A 24,361-nucleotide genomic window follows, 5' to 3' on the forward strand; every position below is an offset into this window, starting at 1 on the left:
CTCTGTTGTGACTCAGACCTACAGCCTCTTGTGTGAGAGACAGACACCTATACCACTAGACCAATCTCACTCTCGTATGACTCAGACCTACAGCCTCTTGTGTGAGAGACAGACAAGTATACCACTAGACCAATCTCACACTGGTGTGACTCAGACCTACAGCCTCTTGTGTGAGAGACAGACACCTATACCACTAGACCAATCTCACTCTGTTGTGACTCAGACCTACAGCCTCTTGTGTGAGAGACAGACACCTATACCACTAGACCAATCTCACTCTCGTATGACTCAGACCTACAGCCTCTTGTGTGAGAGACAGACAAGTATACCACTAGACCAATCTCACACTGGTGTGACTCAGACCTACAACCTCTTGTGTGAGAGACAGACACCTATACCACTAGACCAATCTCACTCTGTTGTGACTCAGACCTACAGCCTCTTGTGTGAGAGACAGACACCTATACCACTAGACCAATCTCACACTGGTGTGACTCAGACCTACAGCCTCTTGTGTGAGAGAAAGACAAGTATACCACTAGACCAATCTCACACTGGTGTGACTCAGACCTACAACCTCTTGTGTGAGAGACAGACAAGTATACCACTAGACCAATCTCACACTGGTGTGACTAAGACCTACCACCTCTTGTGTGAGAGACAGACACCTATACCACATGACCAATCTCACTCTGTTGTGACTCAGACCTACAGCCTCTTGTGTGAGAGACAGACACCTATACCACTAGACCAATCTCACTCTCGTATGACTCAGACCTACAGCCTCTTGTGTGAGAGACAGACACCTATACCACTAGACCAATCTCACACTGGTGGGGCTTAAACCCACAGCCTCTTCAGTGTGGAAGGGACACATATCAACTGTTAATATATACATAATGTTATATTCATCTGATTACGAAAGCATGACTAGAGAAATGCCTAAGACGAGCGACATGAATGCAAATGAAGCAACGTTTTAGCACTATATTCCATATTCAATTAACAATGTTATTTGATTTTCTAATACACTAAATGAAACTAATGAGGTTTTTAAATCTATTCTATGAACTGTAACTTATGATAGTGGCTAGTATGCAAAAGTTACCAAGCTGCAACAGTAACATCTATGCAAATGTGAGGGCAATCAATATATGCCTCTTTATTCTTCAAATAAAGATAAACTTATACTCAATCTACCATATCAAGGAGCCTGTTCATGACACGGTAGTACAGGTTTGTTGCCTGTGTGTATCTCTGCTCCGCCACGTGACCCTGGCAAGACCCTGCTGTCTCTAGGTATCTGGACAGGAACTTCAGCTTCAGCTGGGACACACGGTCCACAATTGCCTGCTCTGGCTTACTGGCACAGTTCTGTAGAATGAAGCAAAACACAACCCTTTTATTTGCAGGAGCTTATTTTACAAAAATACATGCATTCATGCCTTATTCAAACACAAAAAAAATAGCATATACTTCAGAGGCTTATGTAGATTAAGCAATAACTTCACTTAAATTGACAATGCTGTGGATGCATTTACGGTTCTTGTACACTGCACTTCTTCCAGGCCTTTTTCCATAGATCCTAAGGGTGAGACTATCAGACCCATTCTCCTATCAAAATATATGATATTTTTGCCCATCTGAAGAAAATATCCCAATCAAAAGTAAGGGTATTACAGGGCTCAAATTCAAGCTCGCATACTCCCTAAATGCGAGCCAGTTTTGCTGTAAGCGACATGTTAAAAATTCTACTAGCTAAAATTCGTCCCATATTTTAAAACAAAATACCAGATGAGGAATGCTAATGAGTACACAATGAATGTCATGTCGCTTAGATGCTTTACAACGCATAACAGGTAAGCATTAAATGCTTTTGTGACACTAATCGCGAGTGTTGATTTTGATGATGTGGTACACATTTGTAGTACACAAAATTCCAATGCAGTGATCTCCCTTGGCAAGCGGAGCACAGCAAAAGGGAGAAACCACTGTTTGTGTATGTGATTCGATACCCTTTAGGGTTTTCCCTGAATGTGTTGTCTGCAGATATAAATAATTGAATAAGTGTCAGAATGGACAAATTTCTAAAACGTACAGTTAGCAATTCCAGTACTGATTAAAATGAAGAAACTAGAAGACCTCTTAAGACGCTTGTTCATTAAACATTTAACTAGAACTCACTTGTATTGATTTTTGTTTCCTTAGGCCAAATAAAACAATACCTGTGTTTCCAGTAACATGGCAAAAAAAAAACAGGGTGGGTTGATTGGGATTTTTTTCTTTTTTTCTTCCGGTTACGATTTCATGCAATATTCTGTTGCATCAGATCAATTATGTTATATCTAAGTGTTTCATTATTAACAAAAAAATCAGAAAAAAACCCCAGCATTGTATAATGTCTGAAATCATTTCCTTACCTTCAAGCGTATTTTCCCACCAATTTTGCCCATGAAATCTGTAGTTTTTTTGTATACAATATTCGTTTATATGACGCGATCTGTTTTAGAACAAATCCAGCACTTCAATTTCTACAAATCTGTGATAATGTTCTAGCCAAACAGTCAATTATTAACTAAATTTGTTAATTTGCTGATAAAAATCACCGATTTTCTTGTCAACTGTGAGCTCTCTTATGTGGAGGTATAATTAATAATAGAACAAGTAAATGTGGATATGGATTTATTTTACCTATCTAATTTTCGTATAATCAAAGTTTCATTCATATTTGTAGTGATCATATTTTAGATCAATTTTAAATGTAAAACAGAAAGTCAGCTATTTTGTTGTTGCTTTGATGTTTCTGAGCTGTTACAGGTGGTCAGTGTGGACACATACACACACAACATACCTTGAAATGTTTCTGGGCTGTTACAGGTGGTCAGTGTTGACACACACACAACATACCTTGAAATGTTTCTGGGCTGTTACAGGTGGTCAGTGTGGACACACACACAACATACCTTGAAATGTTTCTGGGCTGTTACAGGTGGTCAGTGTGGACACATACACAACATACCTTGAAATGTTTCTGATCTGTTACAGGTGGTCAGTGTGGACACATACACACACAACATACCTTAAAATGTTTCTGGGCTGTTACAGGTGGTCAGTGTGGACACATACACACACAACATACCTTAAACTGTTTCTGAGCTGTTACAGGTGGTCAGTGTGGACACATACACACACAACATACCTTGAAATGTTTCTGAGCTGTTACAGGTGGTCAGTGTGGACACATACACACACAACATACCTTGAAATGTTTCTAAGCTGTTACAGGTGGTCAATGTGGACACATACACAACATACCTTGAAATGTTTCTGAGCTGTTCCAGGTGGTCAGTGTGGATACATACACAACATACCTTGAAATGTTTCTGAGCTGTTACAGATGGTCAGTGTGGACACATACACAACATACCTTGAAATGTTTCTGAGCTGTTACAGGTGGTCAGTGTGGACACATACACACAACATACCTTGAAATGTTTCTGAGCTGTTCCAGGTGGTCAGTGTGGACACATACACAACTTACCTTGAAATGTTTCTGGGCTGTTCCAGGTGGTCAGTGTGGACACATACACAACTTACCTTGAAATGTTTCTGGGCTGTTACAGGTGGTCAGTGTGGACACATACACACAACATACCTTGAAATGTTTCTGGGCTGTTATAGGTGGTCAGTGTGGACACATACACAACATACCTTGAAATGTTTCTGAGCTGTTACAGATGGTCAGTGTGGACACATACACAACATACCTTGAAATGTTTCTGAGCTGTTACAGGTGGTCAGTGTGGATACATACACAACATACCTTGTAATGTATCTGGACTATTCCAGGTGGTCAGTGTTGACACATACACACACAACATATCTTGAAATGATTCTGGGCTGTTACAGGTGGTCAGTGTTGACACATACACACACAACATATCTTGAAATGATTCTGGGCTGTTACAGGTGGTCAGTGTTGACACACACACACAACATACTTTGAAATGTTTCTGAGCTGTTCCAGGTGGTCATTGTTGATATACACAACATACCTTGAAATGTTTCTGCGCTGTTCCGGGTGGTCAGTGTTGACACACACACAAAATACCTTGAAATGTTTCTGGGCTGTTACAGGTGGTCAGTGTGACACATACACACAACATACCTTGAAATGTTTCTGGGCTGTTACAGGTGGTCAGTGTGACACATACACACACCATACCTTGAAATGTTTCTGGGCTGTTACAGGTGGTCAGTGTAGACACAAATACAACATACCTTGAAATGTTTCTTGGTTGTTACAGGTGGTCAGTGCGACACATACACACAACATACCTTGAAATGTTTCTGAGCTGTTCCAGGTGGTCAGTGTTGACACATACACAACATACCTTGAAATGTTTCTGGGCTGTTACAGGTGGTCAGTGTGGACACATACACACAACATACCTTGAAATGTTTCTGGGCTGTTACAGGTGGTCAGTGTGGACACATACACAACATACCTTGAAATGTTTCTGGGCTGTTACAGGTGGTCAGTGTGGACACATACACACACAACATACCTTGAAATGTTTCTGGGCTGTTACAGGTGGTCAGTGTGGACACATACACACACAACATACCTTGAAATGTTTCTGGGCTGTTACAGGTGGTCAGTGTGGACACATACACACACAACATACCTTGAAATGTTTCTGGGCTGTTACAGGTGGTCAGTGTGGACACATACACACACAACATACCTTGAAATGTTTCTGGGTTGTTACAGGTGGTCAGTGTGGACACACACACAACATACCTTGAAATGTTTCTGGGCTGTTACAGGTGGTCAGTGTGGACACACACACAACATACCTCGAAATGTTTCTGGGTTGTTACAGGTGGTCAGTGCGACACATACACACAACATACCTTGAAATGTTTCTGGGCTGTTACAGGTGGTCAGTGTGGACACATACACAACATACCTTGAAATGTTTCTGGGCTGTTACAGGTGGTCAGTGTGACACATACACACACCATACCTTGAAATGTTTCTGGGCTGTTACAGGTGGTCAGTGTAGACACATACACAACATACCTTGAAATGTTTCTGAGCTGTTACAGATGGTCAGTGTGGACACAAATACAACATACCTTGAAATGTTTCTTGGTTGTTACAGGTGGTCAGTGCGACACATACACACAACATACCTTGAAATGTTTCTGGGCTGTTACAGGTGGTCAGTGTGGACACATACACACACAACATACCTTGAAATGTTTCTGGGCTGTTACAGGTGGTCAGTGTGGACACATACACAACATACCTTTAAATGTTCTCTTAGCTGTTCCAGGTGGTCAGTTTTGTCAGATATGAGGTTTTTCAGCTGCTGGACCGTGTTCATGGCAGCTCGGACAGGGGTCACTGCAGTGGTCGTCCCATTTACTGTTGTGGTCTGTTGGCTGCTGAAATACAAAGATTAAATTGTTTCTCTCATCTTCTGTGATGTTCATTATTTTCTAGCAAACATTATTTTCACACTGAAAATTTATATTTAAACAGTAAATGATTGTTTATAGGACACTTTCCCCGCATAATTCTTATAAATAAAATGCCTGCTTCTTACAGGCTTTTGACGTTGTTTTTTTTTTTTAACAAGAGGGCCATATCGGCCCTAAATCGCTCACCTGAGTAAAAGAGTTTTACCTTTGTAATCAATATAGCTTGATATATTGTTCTCAAAGAATATTGTAAAACATACTGATCAAACATGTTGCCTGGATAATGAATGACAGGACTTGTCACAGTTTCCTGCACACTGACAGGACTTGGTGATTGACTGCACACTGCCAGGATTTTGTTCAGTTGCCTGCACACTGACAGGACTTGATAATTGACTGCACACTGACAGCACTTGGTACAGATACCTGCACACTGACAGGACTTTTTTCAGTTGCCTGCACACTGACAGGACTTTGTTCAATTGCCTGCACACACACAGGACTTCGTTCAATTGCCTGCACACTGACAAAACTATGTTAAATTGCTTGCACACTGAAAGAACTATAAGTATAGATACACAAACAACAAACAGTGCACCGTCCAATAAAATCAATAAACTGCCTTAAGCTCTAATAGTCAAATATCAGCACCTTCCACTAATATCATTGCTTCTTCCATCTATGTCAACATCACCTTCCTTCACATGTTCAGAAACATTTTTTTTCTTTAAATCCATAATGCTTATTCACTATCCACACAGACTATAAGATTGTAGCTTAGAATAATCTACATGAAAGTCAATGGAAAAGTCTGATTATTAAATTTATTATAAAAGTAAAAATGAAATTTCTTCTAAAGAATAAAGTGTATAGTAATTATTTGAATCTATGAACCCGAAAAATGAACAATAATTACCTTTAATTGACAATGTTGAAGACTTAATAAAATTCAAAATCTATTTCCTTAAAATCTATTTTTTACTAAAAATAGAAAGTAGTGGAATCTCCAATAAAAAGGGAGACCATATAGCAAGACATGCTGCCCTTGCAACAAGAGTAAACTTTGCAAAACTATCAGATTTTAACATTTTGGCCATTTTGTTGTTGTTGTTGTTGTTGTTGATTAATCATGACCTTTTGTGAATTTTTGTAGAGGGTCACCCAAGTAAGCTTTCTGTAAAGTTTGATTGAATTTGGACTGGTAGTTTTAGAGGAGATGTTTTTTTTAAAGCAAAACAGGAAGTTGGCCATTTTGTTGTTGTTGTTGTTGATCAATCGTGACCCCTTGTTGTATTTTTGTAGATGGTCACCCAAGGAAGCTTCCTGTGAAGTTTCATTGAATTTGGCCTAGTAGTTTCAGAGGAGAAGTTTTTTAAGCAATTGTTGACGGACAGACGCCGGACAAAGACCGATTACAATAGCTCACCATGAGCACTTAGTGTTCTGGTGAGCTAAAAAGTCCATTTCAAGCCGAAATATGTTTGTTTGCATTTCACTTCAAAGGGACACTACTCACATCAATTGATAAAGTTAGTTATCACAGCAATTGAAAATTTGATACAGTTAGTATCAGCAGAAGACAACAAATAAAAGTTGTTCATTATTTAAAGCTTCGAAATTGTATGATAGTTTTTACATGGTATGATTCTGTATTAAAACAAATAGACATGGATCAGGTGAATTGGCATCATTGTGCACTGTCGATGTGTGAAAGTGTGAAAAACTCCTTCTACCTTACAGCTGCTGCAATAGTAAAAATCATGCCATGTATTTGAAAAACTTAGGTGTTGAGAACATTTTAATACCATATACGGCTGCTCTTTATTCAATTTGTGTCAATGACGAATAATTTAAGCGCTCTTCAGATATTGAGCGGAAACCGTGAGGACAGACGGACAGTTTCGAGGCATAAAAAACAAATGTTTGAAAAGTGCAGCTATATTTTCAAACAAGACATTATTAATCAAAACTAAAGAAACATTACATGAAGTACACCTTGTTGTTTGAACGACTGAGGTATGACTCATGCCATAGAAATATTAAAAGGTATACAGTGTGTTGTTTGGAGGACTGAGGTATGACTCATGCCATAGAAATATCAAAAGGTATACAGTGTGTTGTTTGGAGGACTGAGGTATGACTCATGCCATAGAAATATTAAAATGTATACAGTGTGTTGTTTGGAGGACTGAGGTATAACTCATGGCATAGAAATATTATAAGGTATACAGTGTGTTGTTTGGAGGACTGAGGTATGACTCATGCCATAGAAATATTAAAATGTATACAGTGTGTTGTTTGGAGGACTGAGGTATGACTCATGCCATAGAAATATTAAAATGTATACAGTGTGTTGTTTGGAGGACTGAGGTATGACTCATGCCATAGAAATATTAAAATGTATACAGTGTGTTGTTTGGAGGACTGAGGTATGACTCATGCCATAGAAATATTAAAATGTATACAGTGTGTTGTTTGGAGGACTGAGGTATGACTCATGCCATAGAAATATTAAAATGTATACAGTGTGTTGTTTGGAGGCCTGAAGTATGATTAATGGTGTTGAGACATACAGTGTGTTGTTTTGAGGACTGAGGTATGATCAATGGTGTTGAGACATACTATGTGTTGTTTTGAGTTACGAGGTATGGCTCATGAGTAGAATAATTACATGAATTATAGCGAGTTGTTTTGAGACATGAGGTATGACTCGTGCCATAGAAATATTACAAGATGTACACCGTGTTGTTTGAACATGCCATAGAAATATAAAATGACATACAGTGTGTTGTTTTGAGGCATTAGGTATGGCTCATGCTGTAGAAACTGTAGCTCATCAAGGCCCCCCTGTTGTCGCTGCCTTGTGTGGTAATCTGCACTCAACATGTCCACCTACAGAATTGATTTTTTTTATAATTATCATATACATGTTATGCTCTATATTTTACAAAGACTGTTCTTCTTTAAAAGTTACAATACTGAATACTGGAAAGAACAACATGATATTTTATTTCAATATTCAAGCCTTTACATGAGTTATGTCCAACAATTATACATGCACTATGAAACTGTGAAAGCTAATGATTTAAAATCAATGTCTGCACATAAAAATCACTGCAAAGCATTGAATCATTCCAAGGTATTGGTGTAAAGAAATTAAACTGTAACACTCCATGTGTCCCTGTATCTCGACTTAACATGGAGGCTAGGCAGTCAATTGCTTCTGTTAGCATTTTAAACATCAAAATTCAAACTAACACCAACAGATTTATGGACTATCAAACAAACCCTAACCCATACATTCAGGGGGAGGATTTTTTGGTTCCTGTGTACTTTAAAAGAGTACGACGACATGTTTTAGAGTACTCACATCAAGTTTTCCAGTTTCTGCTTGCAAACTTTGAAAGTAATCCTGTGTCACTCTGTGCATGGACATAAGCTGGAAAAAGCCCCGGAAAAATCAACTTTAAGTGGCAATTTTTTTTTAACTGATTCCAATGAAGCAAACAAAATCTCCTTACCCTTGATTTAAATTCCAAATTTCTTTTAATTTATTTAATGATGATAATGGTGAAAAGGCAAAAGCTAAAACATACTCTATCTTTTTCAATCCAACTAGATAAGCTTGCTAGTATATATGTTACCTCATCTATACTGGTGTGGAAGATGTCTGCAAGTTTATGGAGCATACTGCTTGATCCCCCCCTGGTTGGACTGGTTAGGGCTGTGGCTGTAGTCTCCAATTTCAGAGTGTCTGAAACATAAGAATCTAGTTATACTTTCTAGACAAAGCTGCTAAACATTTGCCCTTACAATAAGATCTTTAGTAACTGAGCAGTAACCGTTCTTCACCTAAAGGTCACGGTGACCTTGACCTTTGAACTACTGAACTAAAAATCAATAGGGGTCATCTACAAGTCATGACCATCTAGCATACCAAGTATGAAGTTCCAGGAAGCAAGCATTCTTTAGTTATTGAGCGGAAACCGTTTCTTCACCTCAAGGTCTCAGTGACCTTGACCTTTGACCTACTGATCTCAAAATCAATATGAGGCATCTACAAGTTATGACCGACTAGCATACCAAGTATAAAGTTCCTGGACCCAAAGGATCTTTAGTTATTGAGTGGAACCCATTTCTTCACCCCAACGTCAAGGCAACCTTGACCTTTGACCTAGTGATCTCAAAATCAATAGGGTTCATCTACTAGTCATGACCAACTAGCATACCAAGTATGAAGTTCCTGGGTGCAAGCGGTCTTTAGTTATCGAGTGGAAACCGTTTCTTCACCTCAAGGTCACGGTGACCTTTGACCTAGTGATCTCAAAATCAATAGGGGTCATCTAATAGTTATGACCAACAAGCATACCTAGTATGAAGTTACTGGGTTTAAGTGTTCTTTAGTTATTGAGCAGAAACGAAGTGTGACAAACAGACTGACAGACTGACTGACTGATGGATGGACAGGGCAAAAACAATATGTCTCCCCATGAATGGGGGAGGCATAATAAGCATTTGTACATAGGAAAGAAAACAGCTGAGAATTTTTCTTATAAACATGCACATTCAAAATGGCCGGTCAAGATCTTTTTTTTTAAATAGCCAGTAGACAAATAGTGTTATTTCATATATTTTTTTAATGAAAATATGGCTGAAATTCAGTGCCGTTCACATCCCAAAAGTGTACTTTTTTCACAAATTTGGAAAAAAACAACAGTTCTAATTAAAAAATATATGCTGTCTAATTCTCTTATTAACTCTTCAAACCCAGGAACATAAAGTGCCTTAAAGGTTCCTTGGCTCTGTTTGAAATAAACTATGGCTAATTCACAATTTTAAGCATTTTGTTGAGATTTTAACAATTCTAACATTTCCCTGCCCAAATCCACAAAAAGGTGCAAAACCTCTCTGAACTTGATCTCTCTATTAAATCTACATATCATATAGGATCTTTCTTTCACCACATATTGGGAAATACATTCACTTAACTTAAGAACATTTCATTTATACAGTACCATAAACAGAAAGTATATATAAAAAAATTATGGCAAGTAATGAATTTTCACACAATACAAAATACTGACTTTTGAATGCTTTTTTGTCTTCTGACAAAAAAACTTATGACCATTGTAGACAAAGTACTACAGACAATACAAGTGCTGGTTAATTCAAAATTTCACAGCTCACCAAATGGTGGTTGAAGAAGGAAAGCAGGAGTTGCCCGTAACACAAACTCGAGACAACACAGAAGGAGTAGATAGGTCTGTATGAGCTCTTCATTGTCATACATCAGCTCATCTGTAACACAGGGAACATGGATAATCAGACTGCCTTTATGAAAAGTATTCATCACAAATAAACAAAGTACTAATGGAAAAAATCACTGAGGCGTACATGGATGGACACATAGAGACAAGGTCAAAACTATATCCCCCCCACCAATAAGTGGGGGCATAAAATGTTCGAGATTTACTCCCCTATTGGTACTGTAATGTTACAATCTTATGAATCTAACAAGCAAGAAGAAAAATGAAAAACATGTCTTCCTTCAATCCTTTTACAAAGCAAGAACAAACCTTTTGCATGTAGAAACAAAGTCCAGCATAACCTTTTCTTCTCCTGTGTGCCTTCTGACTTCTCAAATGGAATGGATCTACAATAATATGACAAACATCAGAGGCAAAAGTTAAGCTCTAAATGGCATATATAAGCACAATGGAATGGATCTTGAAGTACAGGACAAATATAAAGCTCATGCTGGTATATATTTAAAACAAATGGAACGGATCTTGAAGTACAGGACAAAAATAAAGCCCATACTGGTATACAGGAAAACTGCGATCGCTCGAGGTTGCCAGGGACCGAGCCAAAACCTCGAGGGAACCAATGTTTCGAACGACCCGATTTTCAATTTTCCAGTTTGATATGAAATATCTTTCAGTGTATTAAGTTTGAAGTCGTCAAACAGACTGTTTACTAAGACATCAATTATGTGTTGCATTGTGGAAATCACTAATATGTTCAAAGGTTTACGTAAACTAAATGTAAAACGCAAAAAACAAACAAACAATAAATGAATAAATAGAAATGTTTATTTTAACAAAAAAGCACATTTTCGTAACAAGCAACATTTGAATGACAGTACATATTGTGGCATTAGTCAGATTTAAGTTTCGCAAAATCAAGGATTGTTGATTGGCGCATCTTGTCGGTTTCGTGAAACTGTTCAATCGTAATGTGACGTGACAGCGTACAGAGCGTCTGAAGATCACCGTCAGCATCCGCAGTGAATTCAAAGAACCTTCTGACCACATCTAAGCGTTAACTTCTCGTCATTAACTTTTCATAATTAGCATCTCAAATGCCCATATCAACTAATGTCGGTCATGTGTCAACAGTGAAAAACGGTTCACACCCTATCAAATTGCCTTTCAACTGTCATTGCAATGTTTACAACACCTAGCAATTGTTTGTTTATTTTGGAACACGCATTCGGGAAAAAGTGTGAAATTATGTCGAGGGAGCCATAAGGTTTTGTGCAAGATCTGTGTACTTGGGACCGAGGATATTGCTCGACTGCTCGACATAATGAGGTTTCGATGAAGCGTGGGTATATTTTATATGAAAATAGAAGGAAAAAAGTTCGGGACCAAGCTCCGACCTCGAGGGAACGCCGGTTCTCGAACGACCGCTTGTTTGAGGGAACGCAGTTTCACTGTATATTTAAAACAAATGGAATGTATCTGGAATTACAGGACAAATATAAAGCTCACAATGGCATACATGTATGTAAGAACAATGGAATATATATGGAATAGATATAGAATAACTGGACAAACATCTGGGAACTTAATAAGGGACATATAAGAACAATGGAATTGATCTGGTTGAAACACAAGACCATTCTGACATGTTGAAACACAAGACCATTCTGACATGTTGAAATACAAGACCATTCTGACATGTTGAAACACAAGACCATTCTGACATGTTGAAACACAAGACCATTCTGACATGTTGAAACACAAGACCATTCTGACATGTTGAAATACAAGACCATTCTGACATGTTGAAACACAAGACCATTCTGACATGTTGAAACACAAGACCATTCTGACATGTTGAAACACAAGACCATTCTGACATGTTGAAACACAAGACCATTCTGACATGTTGAAATACAAGACCATTCTGACATGTTGAAACACAAGACCATTCTGACATGTTGAAATACAAGACCATTCTGACATGTTGAAACACAAGACCATTCTGACATGTTGAAACACAAGACCATTCTGACATGTTGAAACACAAGACCATTCTGACATGTTGAAACACAAGACCATTCTGACATGTTGAAACACAAGACCATTCTGACATGTTGAAACACAAGTTCATTCTGACATGTTGAAATACAAGACCATTCTGACATGTTGAAACACAAGACCATTCTGACATGTTGAAATACAAGACCATTCTGACATGTTGAAATACAAGACCATTCTGACATGTTGAAACACAAGACCATACTGACATGTTGAAACACAAGACCATTCTGACATGTTGAAACACAAGACCATTCTGACATGTTGAAATACAAGACCATTCTGACATGTTGAAATACAAGACCATTCTGACATGTTGAAACACAAGACCATTCTGACATGTTGAAATACAATGGAAAATATAAGGAATAACTGGACAAACATTGGTGGTTTAAGTAAAGCCAATAATATCAACAAGGCAGTCCAAAGGATGGGTATATCCCCTGCTGTTGTTTTTTGGTATATTTTGTTTTTCTCGCAACCTGACTGGTACGTTGAATCTGACCAAAATTGTACACAACCACTGGTCAAGAGTGGGAATATAGAAAATACAAGTTGTTTGATCGGTAACCTAAATATTCTTGGATATTTGAACATATTTTAAAAGGATATTTGTTAAAGTTTTTTCATATTGTGTGTAGTGTAGATAACTATTTAACTATGTAAGATAGTTGTAGGTTATTTTGGCTAAAAATAGGAAGGAAAATGAGTCCTTGATTTATAACATCGATGAAATAGCAAGCCTTAAGTATTTTAGATTAAGTGATAATCGATTAAGATAATACTATGTCTATACGTTCAATAAGTTTTGAAAAGAAACGAAAAAATATGATCAATTTGATTGTTAAATACATTCGACTGCGATGGTGCAATGACATTTTTCTCTTTCTTCTTTCAGTTTCACCTTCAAGTTTCAGATGTATAAACGAAAATACCTGATTATTGACAATATTCCTATAATTGTTCTTTGAAATAAAGTATATTTAGTAGTCCGTAAATTAATTTACATAATGGGAGGAGTTATTGACGTCATTGAGTTTGACTGCTGCTAAAAGACGTTACTGGCTAGAGATGATCGATAATCACTTGTCACTTCGGGTGTTAATTACTCTTGACATGTGTTTATATACATTAAATGAATAAGCAACCATTCAGCACATGGCTTGCAGTCCTGAATCGCAGAGCAATTATCTTTTTGACCATCGTAAATTACAGCGAATCTGACTACGCTTTGATCTTTCCCTGTTGCCAAGGTGACTAATCGCTCTAGTCGCCAGGTAGGACGCATTCTTAAATAATAAGCGTATAAAAACATGATGATTTACACGTTTAATTGGCTTTTTTTTTTAATCGCATAAGGAAAACAAGAGGCCCAAAAGGGCCTATGCTCTACTGGCATGGCTTTTGTGGTCATATCAATCCAGAACATGTATGTATGGGTAAAAGGCAACAGACATATAGTTTATGTTTTGTGTTTGGGTTACCTGAAAACGTAGCACGTTCAACATCTGAGCCCAGAAAGTATTGTAAGCAGATTAGTTGCATGAACTATTTTAATATGTGCCAAGTAAAAGTCATCTGACCAAAAAAAAATGCTTTCAAAACTGTACTCATAGTAAAATTTTCTGTAGTTTTAAAAGTTAAAAAAGTTGGTCAAAGTCAAGGGCATCCTAGGACAACATTGATCAATTTGAACAAACATTCTCAATCAATTGTGCTGAGATGGATGCACGAACACACAAAAAGATTTTCAAACCTTTCCAGATTTATGTTTACCAAACCTGTGAAGTTACCCTGGGTGTGGCCAGTAATGACACCAGGTGCATAACTTAAACATTCACAACCAATTTTGTTAAGATGAATGCGCAAACTACAGAACTTAAAGCTAAAAAATGGCCTTTGGGCTTTCAACAAGAACAAGGCAGAGTAATTCACAAAATCAGCTGCAGAAGCAAAAAGCAAATTGTCTCTCAAAATCCTAGATTTGCAAATTGTCTCCCTTAACTCTAGACTTGAATTTACATGTACATGTGAACTTGGCTAAAAATAGAATTCGCTCATGCAGACCTGGCTAAAAATAGAAAGCATTTCTTTGAAACTTTCATGGCCCATAATCTAGGCATTCATGGGCGGATCTGGCTGGTTTTCGAAAGGCACCAAGCTCTAATTGATATCTAGATACTGTACAAGTTTCATCGAGATACAATCAAAACTGAAGACTGTATCGTGTTCACAACCAATTGTTTACACAATAGCATTTTTTTATACTATCAAGGGCCATAATCTAGGCATGCATGGGCGGATCTGGCTGGTTTTCGAAAGGAACCCAGCTCTAATGGATATCTAGATACTGTACAAGTTTCATCAAGATACAATCAAAACTGAAGACTGTATCGTGTTCAAAAGCAATTGTTTACGGACGCACGGATGCACATACTACGTACACATTACCATCGCATAAGCTCTTCTGGCCTTTGGCCAGTAGAGCTAAAAATGGTAGCCTGGTCGGCGGGGTCGGGCTAGTTTCTGAGGATAATCGGTAGTCCGAGCTGAAATTCGGTATCCTCAGGCTATCGGGCTACCGCAAATTTCGAACACTGCCAAAAGAGTGTTCGAAATTGCCGGAAGCCTGATAGCCTGAGGCTACCGAATTTCAGTTCGGGCTACTGCGAATTTCGAACACTGCCAAAAGACGACGGTAAACAAAGAAAACTTGAATCATTCTTTGTCTCTAGGTAGGTAATATGAATATTATTCCAGTTCTATTTATGGCAACTTAATAACGGCGTAATTATGGCTTTAAAAATGTGATTGCGAGAACTACACATATTTCGGAAAAGATTATTTTTGACTGTGTTGATATTCTTCTGAAAGACCCAATTTTACAATGACTGCTTTAAGCTAGTTTATCTTTTCAGCAAGGTGTTTGATCTGCCATGTGCTGATGACTGATCAGGAGGATGACTATTTTGATAGACATTTCCTTTTATGAATAAAAATATGTATGTTATGAACTTAGGATTATTTTTTTTTTTACTTGCATCAATGGTATTTCCACTCGAAACACATGTAAAATGATGTGCTAAACAGGAATGTTGCTTTTAGGAGAACTAACTTTACAGATTTCCTAATGCTTAAAATCATTATCGTCCGGGGGCCTACGGCCCTCTGGACCCCCGGCTAGATAAGGGTTCTACCCCTAAAACCCCACTGGGGGAGGTCCCCAGACCCCCCTTCTACTTTCTATGCTCCCCCTCCTACTTCAAAAATTATTGAGAGCCCTGCCTTTGAGGTATGGCCCATAATGGCATATATGGAACAATGGAATGGATCTTGAATAACAGGACAATCATAAGGGATATTTGTAAAGCCAAATTGCATCATAATCAGACAATGCGAATGTCCGTCGGACATGTCCGGTATATTTCCATTTTGACCGACGAAACTTTTGTTTTGGTCGGTCACAATGTCCGGTGAAAAATTACAGTCAGCACCGTTAAATTTTCGGAAAATTTACTTTCAGTTTCTAAATAAATGTTCAGAGTTATTTTTAACTATTATATCATGATTATTGTTAATCCGTGTATCACTATTTGTAAAACCCGTTTTGCACATGTTTCCGTAAAAGCCAAACAATACACGTAAGGTTCCGATTTCAGCTCGCACTCTGATACTTTTTAATAGACGGAATTTTACGGAAATGTTCGGAAATTACAAAATTCCGTATGTATTTATTTCGGCCAATTGGTTCCAGGCAATCATGTTAATTTAAATATGACGATGAATATACTGAGCTGACAATCTTTCCGCTCTGTTTAACATTGCCAATAACAAGAACTTTACTTTCGTTTTCGCATAAATGTTGTGTCTGAGTTTGACATATAGTACAATTCGTTATATTTTTTAACCGTACTGTATCTTTAATTTAAAGATGAATTTAAATAGTAAGATCAGAAAACTCCATTGGTAGACAAACCAGATATGAGTTTTTTGGGAGGCAAGGAAGGAAAAAAAATATTATGACTCAAGATCCGAAATATTGATTTTTTTGCCCTGATGTTTGGCTCCTTTTTTGTAATTTATAATAGTAGGACACATCTAACCAAGAAGATCTAAACCTGTTATAATGGGGAATTACAAAACTTAAATAAGAGGCTTAAAATCAAGGTTTAGGCTGATGTAACTGAATACTGTTTGTAAATATTTGGTGCGACAGGTAAACTTTCAGTGTTTACCTGTCGCAATGTCCTGTGAAGAAAAAAAAGTTTTCGCATTGTCTGCATAATTAAATTAGTCTGTCTTACTGTATTTTAAATGTTAGTTATTTTGCAGGAAAAGTGTTAAACTCATCAAGAAGAATATTTATACAGCTTGGCAGGAATTTTCAACTGTGACAACTGGGACAGAGCACCAATTATATTGCCAATCATAGAAGAGAAATTATTCAACAGTATTTGATGATTGTTTAACCCTGATTTAGTATTAAAACAGAGCTTTTGATTTTGGTTGACACCCCCATATTGATGAAGCCAATACATATGTGTATTTCTATCAATTGTTAAAAGGTTCTTGAACAAAAAGATATACAAATTATTTTTTTCTGGACTTACTCTTGGTTTTCTTCCTCTCTAAACACTGTTCCCCATTCTCTGAAACAATAAAAAATAATTATAGAAACCGATCATGAATAAACTGCTTATTTGAAAAAGCACTGATCTCCTTTATTATGTGGTCGTAGCTAAGAAATAATCAATGATGATCATGAAATTTGTATTTTTTGACTGGAGATGAACAAATTGTGTCCTTGAAGCCTATTCACCTATATTCAAAAGTGAACATCTACTGCTCAAGATCACCGTAACTTTTGACCTACTAATCTCAAAATTAATTGGGGTCATCTAATAGCCATGACAAACTGGCACACCAAGTATGAAGTTCCTGGGTGCAAGCATTCTTTAGTAATTGAGCAGAAACATTTTTTATGCTAAAGGTCACCACCCACATATTTTTGCAACTGGAAGTCACGTCACCGGGACCATGACCTTTGACCCACTGATCTTAATATCAATAGGGTCATCTTCTTGTCATGACCTTACTAGTCTAAACGATTTTCAGATACTGAGAGGAAACGGTTTTTCCTCCCTCAAGGTCTCGCGACATTGACCTCAAAATAAATCGCTGTCATCAACTGGTCATAATTTAACCTGCATGTCAAGAATGAAGTTCCTGGGACCAAGGGTTCTAAAGTTATTGAGAAGAAATGAAGTGTGACCTATGGGTGGATGGACTAACAGGGCAAAAACAATATGTCTCCCTATGAATGGGGGAGACATAATGAGAAAGATATGGACTGTACAAAAAGGACCGGCATACACCCTTGATTCCTATTTAGTTCTCACTTCACCACACTTCACGTTGTGAAGTGTTATAATTAGGTTTACCAGTACACAGCAGAGAAAGACTAGGTGATAGCTCTACAATTTTTGAAGCCTTTGTCAATTGCTGAACATGTTTCCAAATTTCATTTTAATGGTTTAAAATATTTGATAATTTATAATAACAAGGGAGTCATGATGGCCCTAAAACGCTCACCTAAGCGAAGGCCACAACTCCGTGAAAAAGCATTAATAAAAATGTTGCAATTAAATCATATATCTTTACTGATGATGATGCCTTGTTTTATATTTGTAAGGGGTCATGCAATGAAGCTACCTCTAAAGTTTCATTGAATTTGGCCTAGTAGTTTCAGAGATGTTTTTTAAAGCAAAACAGTAAGTTGGCCATTTTGTTGTTGTTGTTGTTGATCGATCTCAATGCCTTGTTGTCTTTTTGTAAAGGGTTATGCAATGAAGCTTCCTGTAAAGTTTCAGTGAATTTGGCCTGGTAGATTCAGAGTTGTTTTTTAAAAGCAAAGCAGGAAGATTGTTGTTGTTGTTGATCAATCGCGCCCCCTTGTTGTTTTTTGTAGATGGTTACCCATACGGAATACAAGTGAATGAAACAAAATTAATTAAATTGAATTGTCACTGGGGTCATTGCATTTTGGGGAAACCCGCAGACAAATCACATCCCTGAGTATATAAATCCCCAATTTTGAGTACAAACACAGATCTTAACATCAGTTGGATACAAACCATAGGCATAACATGATTGTTCTGTAGATGACCTACCTTTCAAATGTTTTGAACAATGGTGAGATGATACAGTATCTCTTTTCCACAGCGCTTATGTGTTTCCGCACCGTCTCACTCAAGTCCATCGTATCCCAATACTGACGTACCAGCTTCGAAAACTTGATAAAGCTGAAGAGAGATTTGAAATATATGTACATGTTCTTCATAGGTTATATACAATAAGATTCATAGACAAAAGTGAACAGCTAAAAACCTTTCAACAAAAGGAAAAAAACTACACCATCGATTAAACAGGTTTCAGGGTTTTTGTTCCGCAATTAATTTATGCAAAACTGATCACCTTGTTTGGGGTGGGGATGGGTATAATGGGGGATGTTTCGACAAAAATTACTACTTTAGATGCTTGGTAAGGTTACCCTAAACAAAAAGTCATTTTTTTGGCCTAATCAGGCTTTTCATGAAGTTTGTACTGAGACTATTCCAAAAGCAAAAAAATTGCAGTTTAATTTCTTCTCTGTAATATTAAGCAAAAACATACAAAGATAAGCTCTACAAGCTATTCAACCCACTAAACAATGGAATAATCTTTTAATTTAGAGTTATTAGATTACTGACTGATTGGTTCTGACGAAAATTAAAGAACATTTCACTCAAAAGACTTTTTAAAAAAAAGAGGGACAAAATGGCAAACTAGGGAAGAAGCATTTGCCAAGGAAGTCATTGATTGCCAAGGAAGTCATTGGTTGCCAAGGAAGTCATTGGTTGCCAAGGAAGTCATTGATTGCCAAGGAAGTCATTGGTTGCCAAGTAAGTTGTTGGTTGCCAAGGAAGTCATTGGTTGCCAAGTAAGTTGTTGGTTGCTAAGACAAAAGGTGTTTGATAAGGGAGTTGGTTGATGTACGAGTTTTGAAAAAAAAGCAGCAACCTTTCTCTTTACTTTTACGAATAAGAGACATAACACTAGTTAAGTATCTTATGTGTATAGTTTTGCTACAAAATATCATAACTATTTTTGCATATGACATTTATGTTTTTCTTTGCATTGAAGCAGTTTTCTTTTAGAGACTGAACTTTAAATCTATTTAAACATCCTTAACTTTTTACATGAGTTTTGTTTGGTTATAAACAATACATGTATGCCAAAATAAATACGACAAAAGAATAAAATTTGTGACTCGAAATTTTAGGAATACCTCAGTCAAATATGTATCATAGTACAACTGCCTGTACTAGAGTGCAGCTAAAGCAGGATTGTGTTGCAAAATATCTCAACTGATTGCTCAACAGACTTAGTGAAAGAAAAAAAACACAAACCTGCAAGCCCTAGTCTTGTAAACTGCTTTTTTTGCTTGCTCAAATTCTGGATTTTATATAGCAAGGCTTGTTGACAACAACTTGTGTAAGAATTCAGGCTTGTTCATTTTAAAGTCTTATTTTGATGACTGCAAACATATGTTTTTATTACTAGGACACCCTACAAGGAAATGCCACACAAATAGCATAATAAATACTTTCAAGTTAACTCTATGGGCACAAAGGCAAACAACAGTTGCTGAAATGCTTATTGAAAATGTTAATACCAAAAAATGAGGTGAGGTTGAACAATTTTTTAGGATTATTCATTGTACAGGGTTCTCAATAAGTTTCAGTTGAACCGTCTCAAATAGTAAAGTAACCGACCAGCTTCTACTTATTCTACTGAAAATTCATTTAGTTTTCCAAATTTGAACCGGCCCTATTGCCATTTTAATCGTCCATTTTGGCCGGCAGCCGGTTCTTATTGAGAACACTGATTGTAGTTTTATATATTGTCATCCTAGTGCAATAACTCAATAACTACATATAGAAATAGTAGCAGATATTGAGTTCTTGCACTAAGGTGATGAATAATATTTTATATCCTTTGTAATTATTTATGAAGGAATTCCCATTTTTTTCAAAAATGACGTGAGAGTTCCCAAGCCCATGGGTATAGGTCATATTCATAAAATACCAAAAAACAACTTGCAAGTCAGTTTGAAGGTAAATGTTGACAACAGACAGTGCCCCATCAAATTAGCTTTAGCACTCTGTGCTATGGTGAGCTAAAAAAAACTCTTTTCTGTTTTATAATAAATTGTGTTTTTGTTTTTCTTTAAACTCAACTTAATTAAGGAACCAGACATATAAATGTTAAGACATACTTGAGACCAGATTTTCTGAGGATTTCCCCAAGTGTACAACAGGGTGATGATTTGTCCCTGTGCGGGTCATCTAGGCCATAGGGATTGCTAAAAGTGGCAAAAATACACCAAAAGCATTAATTCAAATATTCTTAAACATATGAGACCAATACATACGATATTCTTTGTACATTTAATGGAAACAATCCATTCATACTATTGAAGCAAATGCATAGAAATTGTACCATAGTCATTAAAACATACTAATATTTATTTACAGTGTGCGAAATTAACGGTAGCCCAATCACACAAAGCGACAAAAAAATAACCTGGGTTACGAAAACATCCGATTGGCGACAAAATCATCACGCTTGATGATTAAAAAAAATTGTCGGGTCAATGTTTATCTGACACCGTTTACAGACTTCTGGATAGTTTCAAATCGGTACAGATAATTTCTGAAGCAGTGATTGCCCTTGTCAAACAATACTTTAAAATAATTATTTTGACGGAAATCATACTTCAGACTGTCAATACTCTTTTTGATACAGGAAGATACAGTTAGGTTTAGGGAATATTGATTTCAGAAATGGCTGTTTTTCATCACATTCATAGATCATTATGCAATATTAACCGTCATGATGTATTGCAATAAATGTTTTCATTCATATGTATTGATATTTCAGCCACCTCAGACTCGAAAGCCTGAGAAATTTAAACTCATATTTTAATAATTTTCTTTGCAGGATACATTTATAAAAGGTTATTCTTTTCACTGTAAAAATTCCTAATTTTTTATGTAAGGCATTTATCGTTTCTAAAATTGGCATATTTCACGAAGCAAATTTCCCCAAAATGTCAACAGATTTTTTTCCAAAATGGGCAGAAAAAGGCCTGTGACCCCCTTACTCCCCCCCCTCCAACCGCATGCAACACAGGTTGACAGAACGAGATCCCCACACCATACCACCACCAGCCTCCCCATCCCCTTAGAACACAGGTGAACAGGACCACCCTCACTGCCATAGTTGCATCTCTAACTGAATAATATAGGATATTATTAATCAACTATTACGTATTTGACGAGATACAGAGACAATTGCTGTACCAGTACCAGACAATTGAAGACAATATATGCCAGAACTCGCACAATATCGACTAAACTCCGCCAATATCAACAAATCTCGCCTAATATGAGTTTCCTCCGTTTTGATTGGCTACAAAACTCGCCTAATATAGGATTTGAGAAATGGGCCATTTTCATTGGCTGTCGAAACTCGCTTAATATGAAAAATATGATGGAAATTATTTTTAAAGGTAGCCATTTTGTTTTCAGTTTTCCGACTGTTTTGAAAATTTTGTGCTTTGTATAATTCTATGTGGAACATTGAACCTAGTAAATACTTGAACCATGTTGTTGTATAACCTAGTAAATACTTGAACCATGTTGTATGGTACGTTTTAGCAAACGATTTACGAAATTAAGACGAAAAGACATTCTTCCTTACACTGTACAGTGCTTTATTCACAAGATGTGCAATGTCACTTTAAGGATGCATGTCAAAATCAGCAAAGTCAAGTCTAGAAAACAGACTGACACCATGAATGGATAAGGGATAAATACGTCTTCAATGTGAACAAAAGGTAAGTGATAAGAATGATTTTAACTGAAATGGTAATAGTTAATTAATATAATACTTATTAATTAGGTGATTTCATATTGGCCCAGTTATTTGTCCTCGGTCAGCTGAATTTGCCTTCGCCCTATCGGGCTCAGGCAAATACAGCTAACCTCGGACAAATAACTAGGCCAATATGAAATCACCTAATTAATAACATTATAATATATAGTTTTCATATCATTCCTTGTCTGTGACCATATAAAGTACTAATAAACGTGCCCAATTTTTTTTTGTTAAATTGGCCACAGAAATTTGCCTAGAGCTACAAAAATCTTCAAGTCTGTAGCCCTATTGGCTATCAGGGTAAAAAGGTTAATTTTGCACACTGTATTTATATACAATTTTAATATAAAGAACATTCAGGCCAGACCATTGATGTTTTGTTTGACTGAATTTTTACCCCACTCCTATTCACATCCTAAAATCCGAGAACATGCCCAACAATGCTTTAATGTGGAGATGACATGTGGAAGCAATGCAAAGAAATCGCTACATTGTGTTGCGATCTGTGAGTATCTGCTGTATACACGAACACTCAATTCAAGGGAAATTGTTATTTTCAGGATTCACTATATATATTCATCACATAATTGAAATATGTTCCCCTTTGCTTGCTCTTATTTTTTTAACAAAATCTATTTCTACAGACATTTCCTAGTTTATAGGGCCAAAATCTGTCTATCATAAAAGGAAATTGGTGTGGCCTGAAATGCTTTTTACCTGGAGTCTATTACTGCAGTATAAACCATAAAAGGAATCAGATGTGAGGCAATGGAGGCATCATCTTCAAGTTCCGACAAACACTTCTCCAAAGCACTGTTTGCCCTGGATTTCACATATGTGGGGACTCCCAGCTCAACACAAAGCCTCTCAAACTGCCAATTGCTGCAATATACCATTAATTAATTTAAGTAATAACTTGTTTTAAAATAATCAAACCATATCATTCCAACACAATGTGATCATAAACTTCACACAATTTAACATTAGAGCTTATCCTGCCTATAATGTTCATCTGGACACTAAACATACCAAAATAAAATAAAGAGTTCCTTGTTGGGATTTTAACATCTCACATAAATATCACAGGCAGATAACAAAAAAACATGGTATGATATCAGTGTCAGTCATATGGACTAAATAATTGAATTACCGATACATCATTAAATTATTGTTCTACCATGTTTGTTTGTCTTTTTACCAGTCCACTAATCACTTTTTATCATGTTACTTAAGTTGAGTTTTCTTTTTATACCCCAATTCTCACTTAGTTCTGATGTTGATTTGCTTCATAAGTGTTTTATTTTTTCACTTTTCACTAACAAGCCAGTGTGCACCGTTTATGTCAGTAACACTCGAAAGAGGAGTTGGCATTATTCAGAGATAGATAGATTCTACAGTATTGAAAATGGGAGCGAGACAAATCAGGCCCCTGACCAAATCAGCCTGTGAGACATTTCGGCCCTGCCATTTCGACCAAATATTTGCTTGAGACATTTCGGCCCCTTAATTCGATTTAAGTTTTTATTTTAAATATATTCACAACAGTAGAAATGTTCAAATTTTAT

General features: G+C 36.8%; 1 protein-coding gene across 4 annotated transcripts in view; it reads right to left on the reverse strand.

Moving 5' to 3' along the window:
* The window catches only part of LOC128220794 (retinoblastoma-associated protein-like), a 51,535-nt gene that overhangs the window by 25,328 nt on the left and 1,846 nt on the right, over window positions 1-24,361 (reverse strand). For 2 of the 4 annotated variants that reach the window (XM_052929340.1, XM_052929337.1), the window contains exons 2-12: window positions 23,514-23,678; window positions 21,133-21,219; window positions 18,986-19,117; window positions 17,426-17,464; window positions 11,067-11,143; window positions 10,678-10,788; window positions 9,135-9,244; window positions 8,861-8,929; window positions 8,273-8,382; window positions 5,316-5,454; window positions 1,201-1,374 (exon numbers count right to left, since the gene is read on the reverse strand). In XM_052929340.1, coding sequence (XP_052785300.1) covers window positions 1,201-1,374; window positions 5,316-5,454; window positions 8,273-8,382; window positions 8,861-8,929; window positions 9,135-9,244; window positions 10,678-10,788; window positions 11,067-11,143; window positions 17,426-17,464; window positions 18,986-19,117; window positions 21,133-21,219; window positions 23,514-23,678 — 1,213 coding nt within the window. The remainder of the gene's footprint in view (window positions 1-1,200; window positions 1,375-5,315; window positions 5,455-8,272; window positions 8,383-8,860; window positions 8,930-9,134; window positions 9,245-10,677; window positions 10,789-11,066; window positions 11,144-17,425; window positions 17,465-18,985; window positions 19,118-21,132; window positions 21,220-23,513; window positions 23,679-24,361) is intronic. The other 2 variants (XM_052929339.1, XM_052929341.1) reach the window with 2 other exon arrangements.

The sequence above is a fragment of the Mya arenaria genome, chromosome 15 (genome assembly GCF_026914265.1).
Source record: "Mya arenaria isolate MELC-2E11 chromosome 15, ASM2691426v1".
Taxonomy (NCBI): domain Eukaryota; kingdom Metazoa; phylum Mollusca; class Bivalvia; order Myida; family Myidae; genus Mya; species Mya arenaria.